The following is a 22,538-nucleotide window of genomic DNA, read 5'->3' as shown; positions in this document are numbered from 1 at the left end:
TCAAGTTATATCACGGCGTGTCAGCTTAACGTGGGGGGAAAGTCCGAAGTGATTCAGGTCTCTGACGTTTACAACTTTAGTGAAACCCACCAGTACGAGTATGGTGCTGACAAACCTTGAAACATCATCGGGGCGAACCAGGATTCGAACTCACAATCATAGTATTCTTGCGTTTCCAAGAGACGCAACTTTGCACAGGGAATTGCGGCGTCTTAGACGACTGGGCCTACCAAGCCTCTTCTGGTTGCTCTTATTCTGGTACAATGATTTATTGATATTCAAAATGCGATTAAGATGATTTTCACTTGGTGTTATTACTGATTATCACTGATCCATTCACATAACTTTCATCAGGATTTTACCTTTTACTGATTACTCTCTGGCGTTGACGTTTTGAATTTTCATAAATCTAAATGGTCTAGAGGAAGGTGTGGCAGAACCATATTGGACTTATCTATTACTTACGGGTACATTCATACTTATACAGTCGGTGTCAAATGATGTTTATGTTGCACGTTTTACACCGAGGAATACCACAAGGGATAATGATTTATTTCACGTTTATGTAACACCAGCTTCACATGTCAACACTATATTGCATGTTTGTTTGTTTGTTTGTTATTTAATGCCGCATTCAGCAATATTCCAGTTATATGACGGCGGTCTGTAAGTTATCGAGTCTGGACTAGACAATCCAGTGATTTCCATAACGAGCATACCATGACACTTTTATTGACCAAAATCACGCTGTGCAGTGTCTGAATTCATACACTAACAATTTAATCCATAACAAAGTGAACGTTATACCACAAAATGCAAATGTATATCCATATAAATGACAAACATATTTTCTTTCAATCTTACATTTTTATTACAAAGAAAACACCAGAGAGTGTCTCAATTTTAACCTCTGACTTGTCGACTCTTTCTCCTCGCACATGTTTTCACAAAAAACAATGGACAGGGACCTCTGTTCCATTCCTCAAGATCATGGTTAGGAATGGCGATGTCTAAAGGATCCCTCTGGCTAAAATTTAGCGCTCAAAAAGGTAAGGAGTGATGTCCCCAGCATCAGGAGTACGGCATGTGGTCCCTTTAAACGGAACAAGTCACATTTTCAATTAAAACATATAACCGTGGCAGTGTAAACACTTGTTAAGGTATCGGTGACTTCTTTAGAAGGAGGTTGTCAAAGTCCGCCAGTCCATAAGTGTCTGTACCCAGAGCCAGAAACCCACTGGTTGGCAGAGACGGGGCACGTGTCGCCATCACCTCCTGCCCATTCACAAAGCCGAACATTCCCGCACTCTGAAACACAGCAACGCGTTAAACTGGCTTTAGTTAATAGAATTCAATCCAAAGAAGACTGACAAGACATCTTTTCGATACCCACAATAATGATCCTCGTGTGACCACGAGTAACTTGGTTTGTGAATGAGACTCGCCAAACCCCACAGTATGTTCTCTAACTTGAAACACATCCCTACATTCTTTTATATGAAAATAAACAACACTTTTTGCAGTCTGTATTTCTACTATATGAGTCGCTCATGCGTGCTGCACGAGAAACCCACCAAGCATCTTTACAATGCATGTAGACTAACATCTAGGTCTGAAATGAACATATTTTACAGATTTGTTTGGTTAAATAAAAGTTATAAAATCTAATGAAAAGGAGCCCAGAGACTTTCTTCATTTTCAGATACTGCAGTAATCTAGACTTGCCAAATATTATAGACTTGCATGGGCTGTATTGGATATATTTGTTTCAGGGTCTGTATGACAGACTACATCGCATGGTACAAAGCTCCGTGCCGTTTCATGGGGTGCTTAACAAGTATTTTATAAATGGTGTGTACGTTTGCAGTACAAGCTGACGAATGCAACAGGAAATCTCTTGCGCTGAACACGGGCATAGACTATATGTTTTCCCTGTTTGATGTTGTTTTCTTATCGAAGGGTTACATAATTACTTTAACGTGAACATAACTGCATGTGACATGATATAACACAACCTTATATACATACATATTAAATACTAAGCTTTAAAGGATTTAGTTCATTTCACGAGGTTTTCTCATGTGTTGCCTCGCCCGAGGTCGATTATTAAATGTCCTCAAATTATAATATATGGATTTGAACCCCACTGGCGACAAGCTTTGTGCCAAAATTTGAAATTATCCACTTGACAGTAAAAAAAGTAATTAAACATTTCCGTTAATTCCAAGTGTACATCAATGATATGATAAACCACAGTTGCTGTCCATTCGTGACAAAATAATGGATCGCTCAAATAATAGTGAAGTCAAAAATGTGTTTAAAGATAGATAGTGCTAGCCCACTGAGATACCCTGCCGCAGTTTAACGTGAATGCCCCACTCAGAGTATACTGTCTCCGAGCCGACCAGTCCTCGTTTTAGTCCCTTAATGATGAGCTCCAAGCAGGGTAATGTTCTAAAGTCTTTTTGTACGAGGCAGATGGTACAAATGTGTGTGTATGTTTTCATGGTTTTCGAGAATGTAAATCAAATGCTTGACAAATGTACACATCGCACTCTATAGTGACTAAATACATCTTCGATGTGAACGTCCCAAGAGTCGCAGCTCGAATGTGTGCCAAAAACACAAAGAGTATGTGATATGTGTAGCTGCGGTTATGTTGAAAGTGAATACCATTTTATATTGATATGTAGTGCATATGAACACCGCAATTGTTTGTCCCCAAAAGTTATTATGTATTTCCTAGTTTACACAAATTTAACATCTTAAGGGCTGAAAACAATTCGAACACTTTACAAAATATGAGAATGTATATTTTCTATGCTAATAATGTGAGAAAAGAAATGTTACAAATTGGCTGCAGCACCGTTGCAACACGTAAAGAATGGGCCGATGTCCTATACTTCGAGAATAAATGAACAACAACTGTATTGACTAAAAGCCATGATATCTTTTCTGTGAACCTACCCAGAGTCGCAGCTCGAATGTGTTCCAGCCTTTGCGACAGTTGATGGGGCCTGTCGACACTACCTGGCTCCTCACTGAAACACACAGAAAATATACAAATTATGTAAAACTACCTTTTGATCCAACATTGTTCCGAGATTACTGATATCCTGTAAGATATTTTAGATAAGTGTAGAGAGATTTTGTGCTTCCATGCAAAAGTGCCGGGTATCTTGAGAAAGGGATTTGGTTCAGCTGGACTTTCAGCGTTATTCCCGTCACCAAACACAAACAATGGGCTTCGTCTTACTGTATCCATGTGGATTAAAGAATTCAGTTGTGTTGTGTGACGAGCCAACACCTAAACCCCCTGCCCCGATATGAGGGCCTACCGAGGTCGTGTCAGATCACGTTGACGAATGTACAACGTATTGAGGACCTGTGAGATCATGTCGTGTCATCTACGATTTACTAAAATCCCGTGAGATCACGTAGATGGCTGTTCGACGTACTGAGCTCGTGTGAGATCACGTTGACTAATGTAGAGAGTTGTAAGACTAACACAGGTCGTGAGAGATGATGTGGAGAGATGCAGGCTCTACACATGCCCTGTGAGATGATGTAGAGAGATGTCAGACTAACACAGGTCGTGTGAGATGATGTGGAGAGATGTCAGACTTACACAGGTCGTGTGAGATGATGTAGAGTGATGTCAGACTAACACAGGTCGTGTGAGATGATGTAGAGAGATGTCAGACTAACACAGGTCGTGTGAGATGATGTAGAGAGATGTCAGACTAACACAGGTCGTGTGAGATGATGTGGAGAGATGTCAGACTAACACAGGTCGTGTGAGATGATGTAGAGAGATGTCAGACTAACACAGGTCGTGTGAGATGATGTAGAGAGATGTCAGACTAACACAGGTCGTGTGAGATGATGTAGAGAGATGTCAGACTAACACAGGTCGTGTGAGATGATGTGGAGAGATGTCAGACTAACACAGGTCGTGTGAGATCATGTAGAGAGATGTAAGACTTACACAGATCGTGAGATCATTTAGAGAGATGTAAGACTTAAATAGGTTGTGTGAGATCATGTGGAGAGATGTAAGACTTACATTGGTCGTGTGATATCACGTTGAGAGATGTAAGACTTACAGAGATCGTGTGAGATCATGTAGAGAGGAGTAAGACTTACACAGATCGTGTGAGATCATGTAGAGAGGAGTAAGACTTACACAGATCGTGTGAGATCATGTAGAGAGGTGAAAGACTTACACAGATCGTGTGAGATCATGTAGAGAGATGTAAGACTTACACAGATCGTGTGAGATCATGTAGAGAGATGTAAGACTTACACAGATCGTGTGAGATCATGTAAAGAGATGTAAGACTTACACAGATCGTGAGAGATTATGTAGAGAGATGTAAGACTTACACAGATCGTGTGAGATCATGTAGAGAGGAGTAAGACTTACACAGATCGTGTGAGATCATGTAGAGAGATGTAAGACTTACACAGATCGTGTGAGATCATGTAAAGAGATGTAAGACTTACACAGATCGTGTGAGATCATGTAGAGAAGTGTAAGACTTAAACAGATCGTGTGAGATCATGTAGAGAGATGTAAGACTTACACAGATCGTGTGAGATCATGTAAAGAGATGTAAGACTTACACAGATCGTGTGAGATCATGTAGAGAGATGTAAGACTTACACAGATCGTGTGAGATCATGTAGAGAGGAGTAAGACTTACACAGATCGTGTGAGATCATGTAGAGAGATGTAAGACTTACACAGATCGTGTGAGATCATGTAGAGAGATGTAAGACTTACACAGATCGTGTGAGATCATGTAAAGAGATGTAAGACTTACACAGATCGTGTGAGATTATGTAGATCACTGTTACATGTAGAGAGACTTACTCAGGTCCTGTGAGAGGATGTAGAAGTTGTCATCGGGGAATACGAAGAAGAAGACGCCTGTAGTGTCGTATGACACACAGCCTCCCTGGTTCACCCTTGCTCCCAGAAACACGCCCTTGGTGCCGTTAACTGGACTGAGACGGACATCTACTTGGATGGAAACATTCTCCCTGAAACAGCCACTTTTTGTATAACACTTTTTAAAACCCGTTTCGTTTTTACTGTAAAAGTCCACATAAATCGTTGTACATTACAGGCATATCAGAGGGCAACAAGTCGTCTTGAAACGTTCTGTCCCAACACAGAAAATGAAGTTTCAATTATGTATGTTTTGCAGTTTGGTACATACATGTATATAGCCACTACCATGTAGCCATCAAAGAATTCTTTATGGTAAGTATTAACTGTAGGTTCACCCGTGATACTCAATCTTAAAACGTCAACACCAGAGAATAACCAGTCTCGATTATCCACCGATTCCACGGGGCGTACAAGCCAAGCTAGCGATGAAAACCAAATGAATGGTGTTCGCGACAATGGTAAGCCCATCCCTCACACAATTTACATAGAATGTAATGTGTTTGTTTGTTGCCTACCTAAGTTCTAGAATGGATTGACCATGGGTCTCACGTTCGGCAAACAATGCAATTTCCTCCAGGGTCTCTGATCAGCGATCGTCTCTCCAATCGAGTCTCCAATCATCGTAAGTGATTCAGAGATCCAGTCATTTAATGTGTTCCTTGTGGATCCAGTGTTTTAATGCGGTCCTGGTGTATCTAAACAAAGTATGTTGTCTAGGTGCTTCCATCATCGTCTATTGTCCAGGTGCTCCCATCATCGTATGTTGTCTAGGTGCTCCCATCATCGCATGCTGTCTAGGTGTTCCCATCATCGTATGTTGTCTAGGTGCTCCATCATCGTATGATGTCTAGGTGTTCCCATCATCGTATGTTGTCCAGGTGCTCCATCATCGTATGATGTCTAGGTGTTCCCATCATCGTATGTTGTCTAAGTGCTCCCATCATCGCATGCTGTCTAGGTGTTCCCATCATCGTATGTTTCTAGATGTTCCCATCATCGTATGTTGTCTAGGTACTCCCATCATCGTATGCTGTCTAGGTGCTCCCATCACCCTATGTTGTCCAGGTGTTCCCATCATCTTATGTTGTCTAGGTGCTCCCATCATCGTATGTTGTCTAGGTGTTCCCATCATCTTATGTTGTCTAGGTGCTCCCATCACCCTATGTTGTCTAGGTGCTCCCATCACCCTATGTTGTCTAGGTGCTCCCATCATCGTATGTTGTCTAGGTGTTCCCATCATCTTATGCTGTCTAGGTGTTCCCATCATCGTATGTTGTCCAGGTGTTCCCATCATCGTATGTTGTCCAGGTGTTCCCATCATCTTATGTTGTCTAGGTGCTCCCATCATCTTATGTTGTCTAGGTGCTCCCATCATCGTATGTTGTCCAGGTGCTCCATCATCGTATGCTGTCTAGGTGTTCCCATCATCGTATGTTGTCAAGGTGCTCACATCATCGCATGCTGTCTAGGTGCTCCATCATATATTGTCTAGGTGCTCATGTCATAGTATGTTTTCTAGGTGCCCCATCATCCTATGTTCTCTAGGTGCTCCATCATATGTTGTTTGGGTGCTCCCATCATCGTATGTTGTCCAGGAGTTCCCATCATCGTATGTTGTCTAGGTGTTTCCATCATAGTATGTCGTCTAGGTCCTCACATCATCGTATGCTGTCTTGTTATGTTAGTTATTCGTTCAAATTCAGGAGGGACGCAGGAGTGTTTTTGAGACGTTTATTCGTGAGGGCTACATCATGACAACTGTGCTTGTCTCCTTTTGTGCATACCACTACATCTCCCCTTCCAGGAGAAAGCAAGTTAACAATACTGTTAACTTTCAACTGTGCCTTGACAATGAAACATTATAATGCATATAAACAAAACAAATCAAGATTCACTCACACAACATTATGAACACAGTTTTAGCATACCCAGGACCTCAGGGTTACAGAATAATAAATCTCTCAACCATACACAATGAATACTGACTCACTTGTCAAACTTTAAATGAGAGAAAGTCTTAGTATCTATCTGGCTTTCTTGAGACTGTGCCAGATCGTGTTATGTAAACTGAGGAGTCATTTGTTTGTTTCACACATGGATGAGGATTTGGTTCAGGTGAGTGTTCTTTTTCAGGCATATTCGGAACTTGCTTTTCAGGAACATTTGGTAACAAGTTAATGTCACGTCTATTCCGCCTATAGGTTCCATCGTCAGTCTTTACGAGGTAAGACCGAGGACAGCTGTTTGAGCACGGTACCTGTTTCTTTCCTGTCTGGTACCCATGCATTATCTCCCCTTTGCAAAACAGGAAGTGAGCGCACAGCATGGCGACGATTGAAGTTATATTCCTGCTTTTGCTGTTGATGTTTCTCAAAGTTTACAAACTTTTGTTTCACAGGTGGATGAACTTCAATTTTCTTTTTCATGATTGGCAGTTTTGTGCGCAGTTTCCTTGACATCAGCAGTTCAGCTGGGCTGTAACCACAACTGAGTGGGGTTGATCGGTAGCTGAGAAGAGCTGAATACGGATCTTCTGCTGAATGTAACAGAGTCTTCATAGTGCGCACAGCGCGTCCAGCTTCTCCATTCCCAGATGCAAGTCCAGGACTGCTGGTAACATGAGAGAAACCATAGTCTCGACTGAAGTTGTCAAACTCTGAAGAACTGTACTGAGGACCGTTGTCAGAAACTAGAGTCTCTGGCACACCATGTCTTGCAAAGATACTTTTAAGCGAGTTGATTACTTCTTTTGAAGATGTACTTGACAGTCGGACAATTTCTATGAAACGGGAGTAATAGTCCACCACAAGAACATACTGGTTCTTGACTGGATCTCAAAGAGATCGGCGGCAACTTGTTGCCAAGGTCTTTCAGGAGTTTCAGAAGTTATCAATGGTTCAGGGTGGTTGTCCATTTTCTTACAGCACACATCCCACTTCTGACACCATGTTATGTTAGTTATTCCTTCAAAATCAGGACGGACGCAGGAGTGTGTTTGAGACACGTTTATTCGTGAGGGCTACATAATGACAACTGTGCTTGTCTACCTTTGTGCGTACTCCCATCATCGTATGTGCTTTATTGTATTGAAAGCTCGCCATTAATGTTAACTTTATGTTCATTACCCAGAAATGCCCAAAGTGCAGAATTCCTCAATTTTATGAGGTTCATTTAGTTACAGAATTGACAGATGGAGTATGTTGCACCATAGCTATCTATAATTACTATGTTCAGTCTCTTACCAACTATGATCGCCAATGACATTGAAGCTCTTGTTGAGCATGTGTTCCGCCGAGTTGTGGCACCACATCAGGGGCTGCGTTAGAACCATCTGACGAAGGAACTTGTTGTTGTCCTCCGCCACGACTTCGAACGAACCCAATTGCTGGGCAAGATTATGAGGCTCCATGGAAACCTCGTATCCTTGAACAAAGAATAATGATGCAAGGCGATGCTATTTGTATGGAAAATGGGGGCTCACAAGTGTTCGCATGTTTAGATGTCCGCCATGCACATATACTCAACAACAAAAGTTCATGTGCCACCAATACTTTAGTGTATTTTTCAAACAAGTAAAGTTTGGTTTTCAATATCGTAGTACAAATATGGAATAGTCACAACAACGCAGCTGCTACAGAAAAGCATGCATTCCATGCAAAAGATTACTTTTATGCAGGCCCCATCACTAGGCTACATAATCACTTCTTTACAACCAGGGTCCAATCACAAGGCTACATAGCCACTCCTCTACAACCCGGGTCTAGTCACCAGGCTACATAACAACTCCTCTACAACCCGGGTCTAGTCACCAGGCTACATAACAACTCCTCTACAACCCAGATCCAATCACAAGGCTACATAACCACTCCTCTACAATCAGGGTCCAGTCACAAGGCTACATAACAACTCCTCTACAACCCGGGTCTAGTCACAAGGCTACATAGCCACTCCTCTACAACCCGGGTCTAGTCACCAGGCTACATAACAACTCCTCTACAACCCGGGTCCAGTCACAAGGCTGCATCACCGCTCCTAAACAACCCGGGTCTAGTCACCAGGCTACATAACAACTCCTCTACAACCCGGGTCCAATCACAAGGCTACATAACAACTCCTCTACAACCCGGGTCCAGTCACCAGGCTACATAGCCACTCCTCTACAACCCGGGTCCAGTTACCAGGCTACATAGCCACTCCTCTACAACCAGGATCCAGTTACCAGGCTACATAACCACTCCTCTACAACCAGGGTCCAATCACCAGGCTACATAGTCACTCCTCTACAACCAGGATCCAGTCACCAGGCTACATAACAACTCCTCTACAACCAGGGTCCAATCACCAGGCTACATAACAACTCCTCTACAACCCGGGTCCAGTCACCAGGCTACATAACAACTCCTCTACAACCCGGGTCCAGTCACAAGGCTGCATCACCGCTCCTAAACAACCCGGGTCTAGTCACCAGGCTACATAACAACTCCTCTACAACCCGGGTCCAATCACAAGGCTACATAACCACTCCTCTACAACCCGGGTCCATTCACCAGGCTACATAGCCACTCCTCTACAACCCGGGTCCAGTTACCAGGCTACATAGCCACTCCTCTACAACCAGGATCCAGTTACCAGGATACATAACCACTCCTCTACAACCAGGGTCCAATCACCAGGCTACATAGTCACTCCTCTACAACCAGGATCCAGTCACCAGGCTACATAACAACTCCTCTACAACCAGGGTCCAATCACCAGGCTACATAACAACTCCTCTACAACCCGGGTCCAGTCACCAGGCTACATAACAACTCCTAAACAACCCGGGTCCAATCACAAGGCTACATAACCACTCCTCTACAACCCGGGTCTAGTCACCAGGCTACATAACAACTCCTCTACAACCCGGGTCCAGTCACCAGGCTACATAGCCACTCCTCTACAACCCGGGTCCAGTTACCAGGCTACATAGCCACTCCTCTACAACCAGGATCCAGTTACCAGGCTACATAACCACTCCTCTACAACCAGGGTCCAATCACCAGGCTACATAGTCACTCCTCTACAACCAGGATCCAGTCACCAGGCTACATAACAACTCCTAAACAACCCGGGTCCAATCACAAGGCTACATAACCACTCCTCTACAACCCGGGTCCAGTCACCAGGCTACATAACAACTCCTCTACAACCCGTGTCCAGTCACCAGGCTACATAGCCACTCCTCTACAACCCGGGTCCAGTTACCAGGCTACATAGCCACTCCTCTACAACCAGGATCCAGTTACCAGGCTACATAACCACTCCTCTACAACCCGGGTCCAATCACCAGGCTACATAGTCACTCCTCTACAACCAGGATCCAGTCACCAGGCTACATAACAACTCCTCTACAACCAGGCTCCAATCACCAGGCTACATAGCCACTCCTCTACAACCCGGGTCCAGTCACCAGGCTACATAACAACTCCTCTACAACCAGGGTCCAATCACCAGGCTACATAGCCACTCCTCTACAACCCGGGTCCAGTCACCAGGCTACATAACAACTCCTAAACAACCCTGGTCCAATCACAAGGCTACATAACCACTCCTCTACAACCCGGGTCTAGTCACCAGGCTACATAACAACTCCTCTACAACCCGGGTCCAGTCACCAGGCTACATCGCCACTCCTCTACAACCCGGGTCCAGTTACCAGGCTACATAGCCACTCCTCTACAACCAGGATCCAGTTACCAGGCTACATAGCCACTCCTCTACAATCTGGGTCCAATCACCAGGCTACATAGCCACTCCTCTACAACCAGGATCCAGTCACAAGGCTACATAACAACTCCTCTACAACCAGGGTCCAATCACCAGGCTACATAGCCACTCCTCTACAACCCGGGTCCAGTCACCAGGCTACATAACAACTCCTAAACAACCCGGGTCCAGTCACAAGGCTACATAACAACTTCTAAACAACCAGGATCCAGTCACCAGGCTACATAACCACTCCTCTACAACCAGGGTCTAATCACAAGGCTACATAGCCACTCCTCTACAACCAGGGTCCAGTCACAAGGCTACATAGCCACTCCTCTACAACCCGGGTCCAGTCACCAGGCTGCATCACAGCTCCTAAACAACCAAATCTGATGCCGCAGCATGCTTCATCTGCGACGCACCTTCGAAGTCATCTTGATAGGGTAGAGGGAACGCCTTAGGTTGTGGTGGAGGAGGGTAGCTGCCCTTGTTTCCTGTCTTCACTGTCGTCAACGTCCAAACCTCGTCGACACCGACAGACAACGTCGCCTGACTATTGGTAACCTATGAGGACATACACTCAGGTATCAATGCTGTCCACTGGGCAAGAATGGACATTGATCAGAGATCATTCCCAAACATGTGTTTTAGTATTAAACACAAACTGGACTTCTAAACAATGATAAACGATGATCTATAGATCTAAACGTGTTTAGAATTGTGTTTAGATCCTAAACTGAACAACGGTTTTGAGTGTTTTATCTACTACGCCCATAATCTAAACACATGAAATGGACAAAGCTCAACACTACCAAAATCTAAACATGTCTAAGATCTATTCACTTTTAGGTTTGAGGGATCGACGGAATGCCGTGTAAGAATAGGGTGTGCGGTGTGTGTGTGGTGAATTAAACATCTTGAAAAAAATAATTATGCTTCAGACTGCTACCAAAATTATATTTTTGCAATGAGAATTTTTATGAAAAAATTCAGGCTGATTCAGTTTTAATTTAAACAAGATCTGGTTTTGCAGCTTTATGTGAACAAATATTTCATCTCCAGAAAGTCCCAGAAGACGAAATGGTCGGTCCCCATGTGGGGAATCGAACCCGGGTCTCGGCGTAACGAGCGAACACTTTAACCACAAGGATTCCACACTGTTCAGTTGTGTACACGTAGTTGTACTAGCGTGATTGGGTATGGTTTTACGCCGCTTTTAGCAACATTCCAGCAATATCACGACGGGGGACACCAGAAGTTGGCTTCACACATTGTACCCATGTGCGGAATCGAACCCGGGTCTCGGCGTGACGAGCGAACGCTTTAACCACAAGGCTACCCATCACCCTAGTTGTACTAGAAATAGTCGACGTGTTTTGCAGGAGAATGGAGGTGGATACATTGATACAGAATGTATTGCCAATAGAGGACCTTGAGAGGCTGACGTTTCTGAAAGATGACATCTTTGACTTCAGGGTCAAACGACAGCTTGGTGTACCACACCTCAAACTCTGTAATGGCCTCCTGAAAATATACAGAGAAATGTGACCCATCTTGTTATATGACATGTTTTTCTCAAGTGACTTATTATTTCTATATTTTCCCCAATGAGAGAAAGTGGCAACGTTATCAATCCGCGAAATGACAAAAAAATATATGTCGAGAAAAGCCAAATGTTCTATTTGTTATGTATTATCTCAGTCATCTTAGAAAACAGCACGTCTGAAAACAACAAGTCAAGAGGTCTGAAAGTAGTTCCAATATATGTAATATACATACAATGCATACATACAAAACAGACGCGTCGACAACACACATACAATATATAACAGACACCTCAATACCACGCATACAATGTATAACAGACACCTCCATACCACACATACAATATATAACAGACACCTCGATACCACGCATACAATATAAAACAGATATCTCGATCCGACACATACAATATATAACAGACATCTCCATAACACACATACAATACATAACAGTCACCTCTATACCACACATACAATAAATAACGGACACTTCCATACCACACATAAAATATATAACAGACACCTCAACACCACACATACAGTATATAACATACACCGCCATACAACACATACAATATATAACAGACACATAAATACCACATATACAATATATAACAGTCACCTCCATACCACACATACAATATACAACAGATACCTCTATACCACACATACAATATACAACAGACACATAGATACCACACATACAATATATAACAGTCACCTCCATACCACGCCAACAACATATAACAGACTCATCCATACCACGCAGACAATATATGACAGACACCTCTATACCACACATACAATATATAAGAGAAACATCCATACCACACATACAATATATAACAGACACCTCAATACCACAAATGCAATATATAAATGTGTGTTTTTGGCAATACAAAATGGCCACTCGTTCTCGGGCAAGTTATCGAAGCCACAGTTTATTCGAGATAGCGAGTTATGGTCGGCCAGACAAACAAATCAGGTAACACCCTGGGTATTATCGATCCATAGTAATACGACTGTATACCAGATAAATAAAGAACACAACATGTTATATGATGATGAATGGAAATGTATTTCGCACGAATTAATCAATATGAATTGTGAACATTTTTACGAAAAAAGTCATGGACAGATGTTGGTATGCACTTTTATGCCGATGGCTTCTGTGGATGAAAGTAAGACAGTGTTGCAAGTGATCTGTTTCATTCCCTAAGCCAAACTCTGTATCTAGGAGGAGTGTTCGCACCTACATGAAAAGCTTATTTGCTTATTTGTAGTTCTGTCACGATATGAGGTCAGAATCATCGCCATACTTACGACGCTTCCTTCAAGCTGGATGGTGACGGTTTGGGAGGCAGATACGTTGTAGGGTTGGAGTGGAGGCCGAACACATTCAGAGTGATCGTGGCTCTAGAAATGAAATTACATCATAATCATAGTGTAGTAATTAACTAATTCATCTTAAACAAACAATGATATCAAAGCTTGCAAAGCTTTGTATTCCAGTTGTATTTGTGTTAAATGGTGTCTTGATGAGTATGACCGTAGCACTGATTTCCTCATGTAGTATTACTTCATCTCCTCCGTGATAAAGCAACAGGCAACGAAACCTCAACAGACACTTTACTGATAATGTGGTTCAGTTGGAATAGGTTTGTCATCATTGCATCCATAGTCAACAAATCAGGGCCAAAATTCCTTTTTAAATGTATTCCCAATATTTGTGAATGTTGTTTAACACCGCAGTCAGCAATGTTTAAGCTACAACACGAACAACAAACAATCGGTGCTATTGGGGGAGATGACAGGCAATTAGGACCTGACCATACGTTAGTCATTTCCAACGACCTGATGCTGGAGAGCTGTTCTGATTCAGGTCCCAAGGGGTAGTGTAATTTGCCACAGTCCTGGGTCTACCCCAAAGGGGTGGATTAGTGGAGTTCAACGCAGCCCTGAACAGTATTTCAGTTATATCTGAAGGCATGCCAGCTTCATGTGGAAGGGTACGACCGATGGGATGCCGGTGGTAAACGTTGACCACTTTGGCGAAATCCACGAGCACGGGAATGATGCTGGCAAACCTAGAAACATTATAAGGGCAAACCGAGATTCAAACCTGGCAAGCGACTGGGCTATCCATTCACCCTACCTTATACTGAACCTTGACTAAAGTACAAATACACTATTGTTTCGGTTTGCTGAGACGTGATGGGAAATGCAACGAAAATGTCATGGTTGAGGATATTTACCATGGTCTCAATGATGATTGTGAACTCCTTCTTGTCGAGAGTGATAAGACTGACGTAACTTCCGCCATGTTCCAAATGGCCGACACCGTATTCATGACGTAGATAATACCAGCCTATGTCGGTGAACTGTGTGGTGTGAGCTGATGTGGAGAGAGGAACAACCATTGCAATATACAGTTATTGTATATACAGATTACACACATGTGTGTAGTACTGATTTTGCATTTATTAGATACATGAAATCTGACGGGAGATTCATTTAAGCAGCTTTAAGCACACAATTGCAATACTCATTTTCTTATCCATACTTTGTAATCAGCATTAGAAGTGACAGTGTTTCACTCAAGGTTTAATCTAATATAGGGTCATGACAGACTGTGGAGATGCTGGGAACGTGTCACCGCCGTCATATTGCTGGAAAAATGCTAAAAGCGGCGTAAAACCATACCCATCATGTTCTCCTATTGTCTAGCCCCAACGGCGTTCTCATTGGTAGGTTCTTAACTGTATACAACATCTGGTGTTTTAAGTTCCAAATCTCGGATGCCATCTCGGTTATAGTAGTGGAACCATATTCCACGGCAATATCAATCAACTCTGTTTTAGAATTTGTGGTGCCTTGAACACGTTTGATGTACAGTACTGTACAGAAGCCAGTTACCTGTCACCCAGATAGGGCTGTCGACGGCGTAGTTACCGCTCCATGGCTCCGCCGCAGTCATCAGCCCTGCACGGTACCACGGCAAGCCTTCATAGTAGCTGGCGATCAGGTTCCAAGAGATTGTGCTGGAAACAAGAAGATCGTATGGGGTTATGGGCTAACTATGGAATTTAAGCCAATCTAACAAAAAAGCTAGATTTCACCATTTGTTTGGGATATAAATAACAAACAAATCAATTTTGTTAGACCACTGTAGTGAAGCATACAGTCAGAAATTAGTCAAATTGTGAGGGTGCCAACCCCCTCCTCCCCCGAACCCTGAATGCCATCTAAATATTCACTCATTGCTCACCCAAGAATCCCGAGTACTCAAAATGTCAAAAGCACTGAGAAAATGTGCGATTTGAAGTTCAATTACCGAAAAAGTATCGCAAGTATACAATTTTATAGGGGAACATTTTATGTGCACCACTTACTATTTATTAATTCCCGCGTGCCACACTACCGAGTTCAGAATACCCTGTAAATTGACCCCCGAATCACGCGAACCAAAAGGGGATTGGCAGGCTTAATTGTGGCAAAGCGTTAATTCCAAACTGCTCCAGTACGTTAAATATGCAGGATATTGTAAGGAGTACCAAGCATACGTTTTACCTATCCAACTGACGCCACGCTTCTCAGTTTATAATGAAATTTTGCTCAAAACACAATCACGAATCGTGAACACATGAGTGCGGCAATAAACAACAAACAAAACAAACAAACACATGATTGGACCTAATGTCTCGACTGCGTTCTGATGCTTTACCTTGTCATCCCTCCATTAACGTAGTTCTGGTTTAAAATCTGAAATAGTACAAAAAGCCATATAAGGTTTGCAAGAAACAAATTCCTACACGGATGTGTTCAAGGATTGTATGTAATGTCCTTGGCATAATAGTCCTACTGACGTCATTGTGATTAGAAGGTGAAGGTTGCACACTGAAATATAGTTCCACTGCTATCTATAAAATCTACACAAGCAACACGACATGCGGAGGTGCGCGTCTCCATTGATTCACGGAAGAAATTCATTTCAAATACACCCATGCCTATTAAATAGTGATATTTTAAGAATTCTGGACCATTCAAAGAATTCTGGACCATTCAATTTTATAGAATCACTCCAAAATTCCCTGTTAGTATAACTTGAAAGCCAAAGATTCCCGAAGTAATCAGATTCTGGTTCACAAAATTCAATAGTCCCAAAATCTATCCAGTACAAGCCCGCTTTTCCCGTCCGTTTGCTGTCGAGCAATTTCATCATCGATCACCTCAACTCATTCCACTGTTACAACCCCCACCCTCCACCCTACCCTGGCCCAGCAGCCGCCGCCGGTTTCGTTGTTGAAGGTGCTGTAGTCTTCTGATGACCACAACTGCTTGCCTGTCTGAAGGGCTTTGAGTGTCGTCTCAGTACCTGGGTAGTGGGACCTGCCAAGACAAAGCCAAATGCCAGTGCGTGACACTTCTGTTCACATGGTGCCTTCAGTATAAAAATACTTTTCCGGACGATCAAATGTCTGGACAATGGGGATGACAAACCTAGAAACACACACACACACATGCACACACACACACACACACACACACACACACACACACACACACACACACACACACACACACACACACACACACACACACACACACACACACACACACACACACACACACACACACAATCATTGGTTTGTCAAGACTGTACCCGTATTTTGGGCAGGGTATATATTTCGTTTTTCAAAGTATTTTCATATGGACAATAGATGTATGAGGACCAACCAACCAACCCTATGTAATCTACCGCAGCTGCCAGATCACTGTCATTGACGACGTCCTCGGCGATTGCCCAACCGTTGTCGTCGGCTGCTACTATTTTGACGTTGCTCAGGTTGTTGGTGTCCAAGGTCTTCCTCAGCGTCTTCAAGACAGGGCATATACGTACAAGCGAGAGTAACTAGTGTATAGGGGATGTCTTGTAGTATACACATGTACGTAATGGGCTAGGTTACAGAGGACATACTAAACTAGGACATAGTTCTGTGTATACATAGCGAGAATGTGGTCTTGTGCAGTGTAGTAAGGAAATACGTAATCACACGAGGGTCTTCTTGACAATGTGCAATGAGCATTAAGCAACACCGATGGGAGTTATTGTATCCCAAGTTAGGGGCATACAATGTCACTGAAGGATATTCTCACTTCCAACATTATGGAAATACAGTGTCACAGAAGGGCTTTCTTTTACCCAAAATAACTGGCACACATTGACACATGAGGACATCCTTATACCCAACAGAATTTGTACATAGTGACACATGAGGACATCCTTATACCAACAGAATGGGTACACATTGACACATGAGGGCATCCTTATACCAACAGAATGGGCACACATTGACACATGAGGACATTCTTATACCTAACAGAATGGGTAAACATTGGACACGAGGACATTCGTTGACATTCACATTGATATCATACATATTGTCGTGATTGTTCCTTCATACATCATTGACACCCATACATAATGGACATAAGCCGTCCACAGAAGGAAACGTCTTGTTTCTTCTTATCTTGCTTGGGGTGGTCTGCAATGTTGCTCTGATTTCCAGCTGGCTACTTGGCGTTTGGGAGTACAAGTCTCATAATCTATACTCATCATTTCTATGATTACACTTACTTTGATGTAAGTATCATTGTACGGTTTTTCATTCCAGATGCCAAGGAAGTCTATGGTAAGGTTGTAGTGCATCTTGGCACCTTGGACCCACTTCACGATGTACGTAGCCGTCTGTTGTGGATCTACATACGGGTCCTGTGGCGCAGCTGCTATCCAGCCTGGGAACCCCCACGGTAGACCATACAGCTTGATGTCCGGGTTACGCTGGAATAAAGACAAGATTACATTGCAACAATGCCTTGTTTGTTTCGACAGCAACCGTTTCACAGATGAAACGTTTAGATATCTAATTACAATATCAAACCTAAAAGTCACTCCATGTTATGTCCCCTTCATCTCGCGTCAGGAGTTGACCATGAGTTCGCACATTCCTGTTCAAGCGTGGAATCAATATATGTTATATACAGTTCGTTATAAGCGTGTTCGTTATGAGCGTGTTCATTATAAGCGTGGTTTATTACAATTGTACCTTCTTGGCCTCCACCATGAGCCACCACTCGTACCCTCTCTGGTAGTTCTCATCCCAGCTGTTGTGCATGTGAGACGCCTCGGTGCCATCTGGATTCAAAACATTATCACCATCATTATAGCCATCATCAGCTCCGTTCCACACATCAAATAGTTAGGATAGCGGGATATGGGTAAGAATAGACACAACACCAAACACATCGGTTCACGAGAGGTATTAAGATATTACCATGTAGTATCTATCAGCAACGTTGTCAATTGAAGCATCATCATTTCAAGTTCAAAACAATATGCCATACGCCCATATCGAAATAATTTCTACATGAACCGGATAAACATCTCGGTATCTCCATTAATCTGACCTGGCTTTCACCATGTAAGTGTGTGGCATACCTGTGCTCTGTGCATCTCCGCCAATCTCGACCTTCAGAATCTGTAGACTGGCTCCAAAGTTGGGCTGCAACAGACAAGGTAACTTAGCTTCCAAACCATTTGACTCATCGGGACATTAAAAATATGTTTCATCAATAAAACAAGATGTTTTAAACTTCTTTAGTTTTTATCATTTTGGGTCTAAATGCTTTGGGCAGAAAGTAGCCACTTGTCTTGTGATCTGAGTTCATTGATTGAAAGTAGGATGACAGTATTACACGCTTGGACTGGTGACGAGCGATTATAGCATTGAAAAGCAGTAACTAATGTTTGAAAGTCAATTCTTGCAGGTACTGGACGCCAGTGGAGATTTTTCAAGACTTCCTTGATCTCGTGACTATTCTGGTTGTGGTGTTTTGTATTTGTTGAAGCTAGTCTTGGTTGCGGAAGTCCAGCCTTGGGGTTATGAGTGTTGTAACAAGTTTGGTTGCTGCATCTTGACAGAGATGGTCTCTTTCAGACGTTCTGCAGGCGAAAATGTGTGTTTCTGACCTATTTGGGATACTTGATACTTGATTTTCAGTTTGCTTTCTAGCAGTCCCTTGACCTTAGATACTACTGATGTTATTTCAATATCTCCAACAGTTATTGTAGTAGTTGACTTTACCAGTGTTTATAGTTTCTTTTGACGACATGGTTGTCATCGGCATAATGTTCATGATTTATGCCATGGTGCCTGCTACTCACTGATCCTTGAGGAACATCATTTTGAAAAATATGTGATTTTGACAAGATGGTGCTTATGGTGACGCGCTGCGACCTCTCAAACAAATATGAAGAGAACCATTCGATGGCTGTGCCTGTGATTCCAAAATTGTCTTTCAGTCGCCTCAATACATTCTTGTGGCTGATGGTATCAAAGGCCACTGAAATATCCAACAGGGCGAGAGATGACAGCATATATTTTCTCCAGCTATTATGCGTGGTTATTGAGGAGGAACATAAAGACATTGTTGTACAAGTCCACATAGTCCTAAGTGTTTTCCCGACATGATATTGACAGGGGAGATTCTTTGATGTTCGAAATATTGGAAAGTGTTCACAAATGTGAAGATGTTCTTCTGCAACACTGCAAAGTGTGTTACCTTCAGAGTTGCAGATCCCCCACTAAGGCGTGACCAGTAGTGTGAGAAGTGGAAGCCATGTGTTTCTCAAAGCCGAGTCAGTCTAACATAGATCATTTCCTGTATCAGTATTCGACCAGTTATCAAAATGCAAATTTTAATCATCATAGATGAGTATTTTTGTGACTGCTCCAAAAGAAAATCACTCCAAACGATGATATCTCAAGTTCGGTCTTGTCTATAACACCTAGCTGTAAGTGTGACTTGTAGATGATAGCAATTCCGCCTCCAGGTTAACTGGCATTCCTTGGTCTCGTGAGCAGTGCACATCCTACAGGGGTTTATTCAGCCTGAATCGTCTTGTGATTGTCCATGTGTTTGTCCAGTTTACTTTAGCGAAAGTAGATTTGTCACTGGGTTTATATCATAAACATTGTCACCAAGTATGTTTGTTTTATTTATTTTAATTTCTAAGTATGCACTTTAGCCACTCGAGAGTTATTTTGACCTTGACGTTATTATTTCCTCTGTGAATACCCCGTACTGTAAAGTTCTAAATCGTCCATTTGACTCAACATTACACTACTTGATTATTTCACAAATCAGGAAGCATTGACCCTCTCGAGAGATAGTATAATCTCTTGCAAATGACAAGTGTTTGGCTTCAAGGTCAACACTCTAGTTAGGTACTAAACAAGGCTTCGTGACTTCGGACTCACCTTAAAGAGGAAGTCCAGAATCTGGTTCCGTTGTTCTTCAGGATAGTTGGCCAGGAGTTTGGACGTAGCCTGCAGGTGGAAGATACGAGTGAGTGAGTATGGGGTTACGCCGCTTTTACCAATATTCCAGAAACATCACGGTGGGGGACTCCAGAAATGGGCTTCACACATTGGGCCCATTTGGGGAATCGAACTTGGGTTTTCAGCGTGATGAGCGAATGTTTTAACCACTCGGCTACCCCACTACCCGTGGAAGATACGAAAGATGACTAGAAGGATTATACCGAGTCATATTTTATCTACAAGTGCTTGGAAAGACTAGAGCTATTTCTAGCCACCTCTATCCATCCCAGGTTCAAGAGTGAGTGAGCGAGTTGGGTTTAATGCCGGTTTGAACAGTATTTCAGTTATATCACGACACGGGCGCCTGATGTTGGAGGTGAGGTGACGTGAAATGGGGTTTAACATTTAGTTCATGATTGTTGCATTTTATATAGCGACGTGCATGCACACGCGTGTGCGAATGTGTGTGTGTGTGTGGCTGCTTGTACTAGTCCGGACTGATGCCGATTTATAGTGCTAGCCCACTGAGATACAATGCCGCAGTTTAACATGAATACCCCACACAGACACAATATAGTGTCTCCGAGCCGACCAGTCCTTGTTCTAACCTCTTAATACCGAGCTCCAGACAGGGTAACAACAAGTTCGTCTTTTTTAACGTCTTTATGTGTGATGCGACCGGGGATCAAACCCCGGACCTTCCACTCTCCAGGCAAGCGCTCTACCACTAGACCACAAAGAAGGTCGATTGATATGGGAGGAAAGCCCGAAGTGACGCAGGTCTAAGACGTTTACCGCCTTACTGAATACACAATGGTAAGCAGAAAAAAAAGATGAGAAATTCACGACACACACATTACCTCCAGATAACTGGGATCACTTGACTTTCCTATCGTCTACATACCCCTCCGCCGCTCAGACCGCCTATACCGTCGAACCTCCCTCCTAGACCTCCTGTATCTCGAAACACATATTTCACCGCTTCACTGTAATATACAGTAACCACAGTGAGAATCGGTAATACTAACAACCATCTCATGTTGGAGAGCCTCACTGTCAAGAGTGTGATTGACAACGTAAGTATTTCTACCACCTTCCAGACGTGTCTGAACTTTGATGTCTTATCGAGATCAGATGCAGATCACCTACCGCTAGCGTGTACATCAGTCACGTATCCACCACGGACAGCCTGATATATCTCTGGGGAATTGTTATGTCTATTTTGGAAATACCTATATGGACAATGACAATAAGAACAATAACGTTGATCAGCAATATAGTAGGTCGGGGTCCTGTATCTGGAACGAGTGTACATCAGCTATCCTTGACTCACCGATCACTATCGAAGTCCTCGGGAAGTGATATGATAATCGCTGAATTTCTTGTACACTCCAGGGATATACTGGTGCCATATCTTGCTATTATTTTTAATATTTTGTTTGATAAGTGTTCGTTTCCAACTTGGTGGTCAATGGGACTGATTGTCCCTTTACATAAAAAGGGGGATCTACATACGACTTCTAATTATAGAGGCATCATCGTTCTTAGTGTTGTCAGTAAATTATACATTTCAATATTAAAACTAAACTAAGGTTTTGGAGCGATGCTTATCATAAGGTTGTTGAATCGCAGGCAGGGTTCCGTGACACTAATTCAACTATTGATAACATATAAATTATTTATTTTATCAGTCGCTAATAGAATTTTAGCAAAAAAGGTAAATAATATTCATTTTTTTGTTGATTTCACCAAGACGTTTCATCGGGTGAACAGATCAAAGTTATGGTCAGTTTTGTTTCAAAAAGGAATATGAACAATAAAGACAGGTTGTATTAGATTTATTTATAACTCTGTAAAGTCATGTGTAAAATTTAATCATTCCTTCTCTGAGATGTTTGAGTGTAA

General features: G+C 42.6%; 1 protein-coding gene across 1 annotated transcript; it reads right to left on the bottom strand.

The window, feature by feature from the left end:
* Positions 1–914: 914 nt before the first annotated feature.
* Positions 915–21,672, bottom strand: LOC139452773 (galactocerebrosidase-like). Its single transcript, XM_071234386.1, has 17 exons — positions 21,538–21,672; positions 20,571–20,639; positions 18,749–18,812; positions 18,357–18,445; positions 17,888–18,091; positions 16,995–17,125; positions 16,521–16,638; positions 15,974–16,011; positions 15,166–15,290; positions 14,505–14,644; positions 13,573–13,665; positions 12,137–12,229; positions 11,128–11,269; positions 8,200–8,380; positions 4,877–5,046; positions 2,968–3,041; positions 915–1,308 (listed from the first exon to the last, which is right to left on the bottom strand). Exons 1-17 carry the CDS (start codon positions 21,670–21,672, stop codon positions 1,156–1,158), a joined length of 2,019 nt encoding a protein of 672 aa, XP_071090487.1. The 3' UTR covers positions 915–1,155.
* Between the last annotated feature and the right edge of the window lie 866 nt (positions 21,673–22,538).

Source organism: Haliotis cracherodii, unplaced genomic scaffold (genome assembly GCF_022045235.1).
Source record: "Haliotis cracherodii isolate W230 unplaced genomic scaffold, xgHalCrac1.p SCAF_9, whole genome shotgun sequence".
NCBI lineage: Eukaryota > Metazoa > Mollusca > Gastropoda > Lepetellida > Haliotidae > Haliotis > Haliotis cracherodii.
The sequence above is the reverse complement of the archived record's forward strand: the minus strand, read 5'-3'. Positions and strand labels throughout refer to the sequence as shown.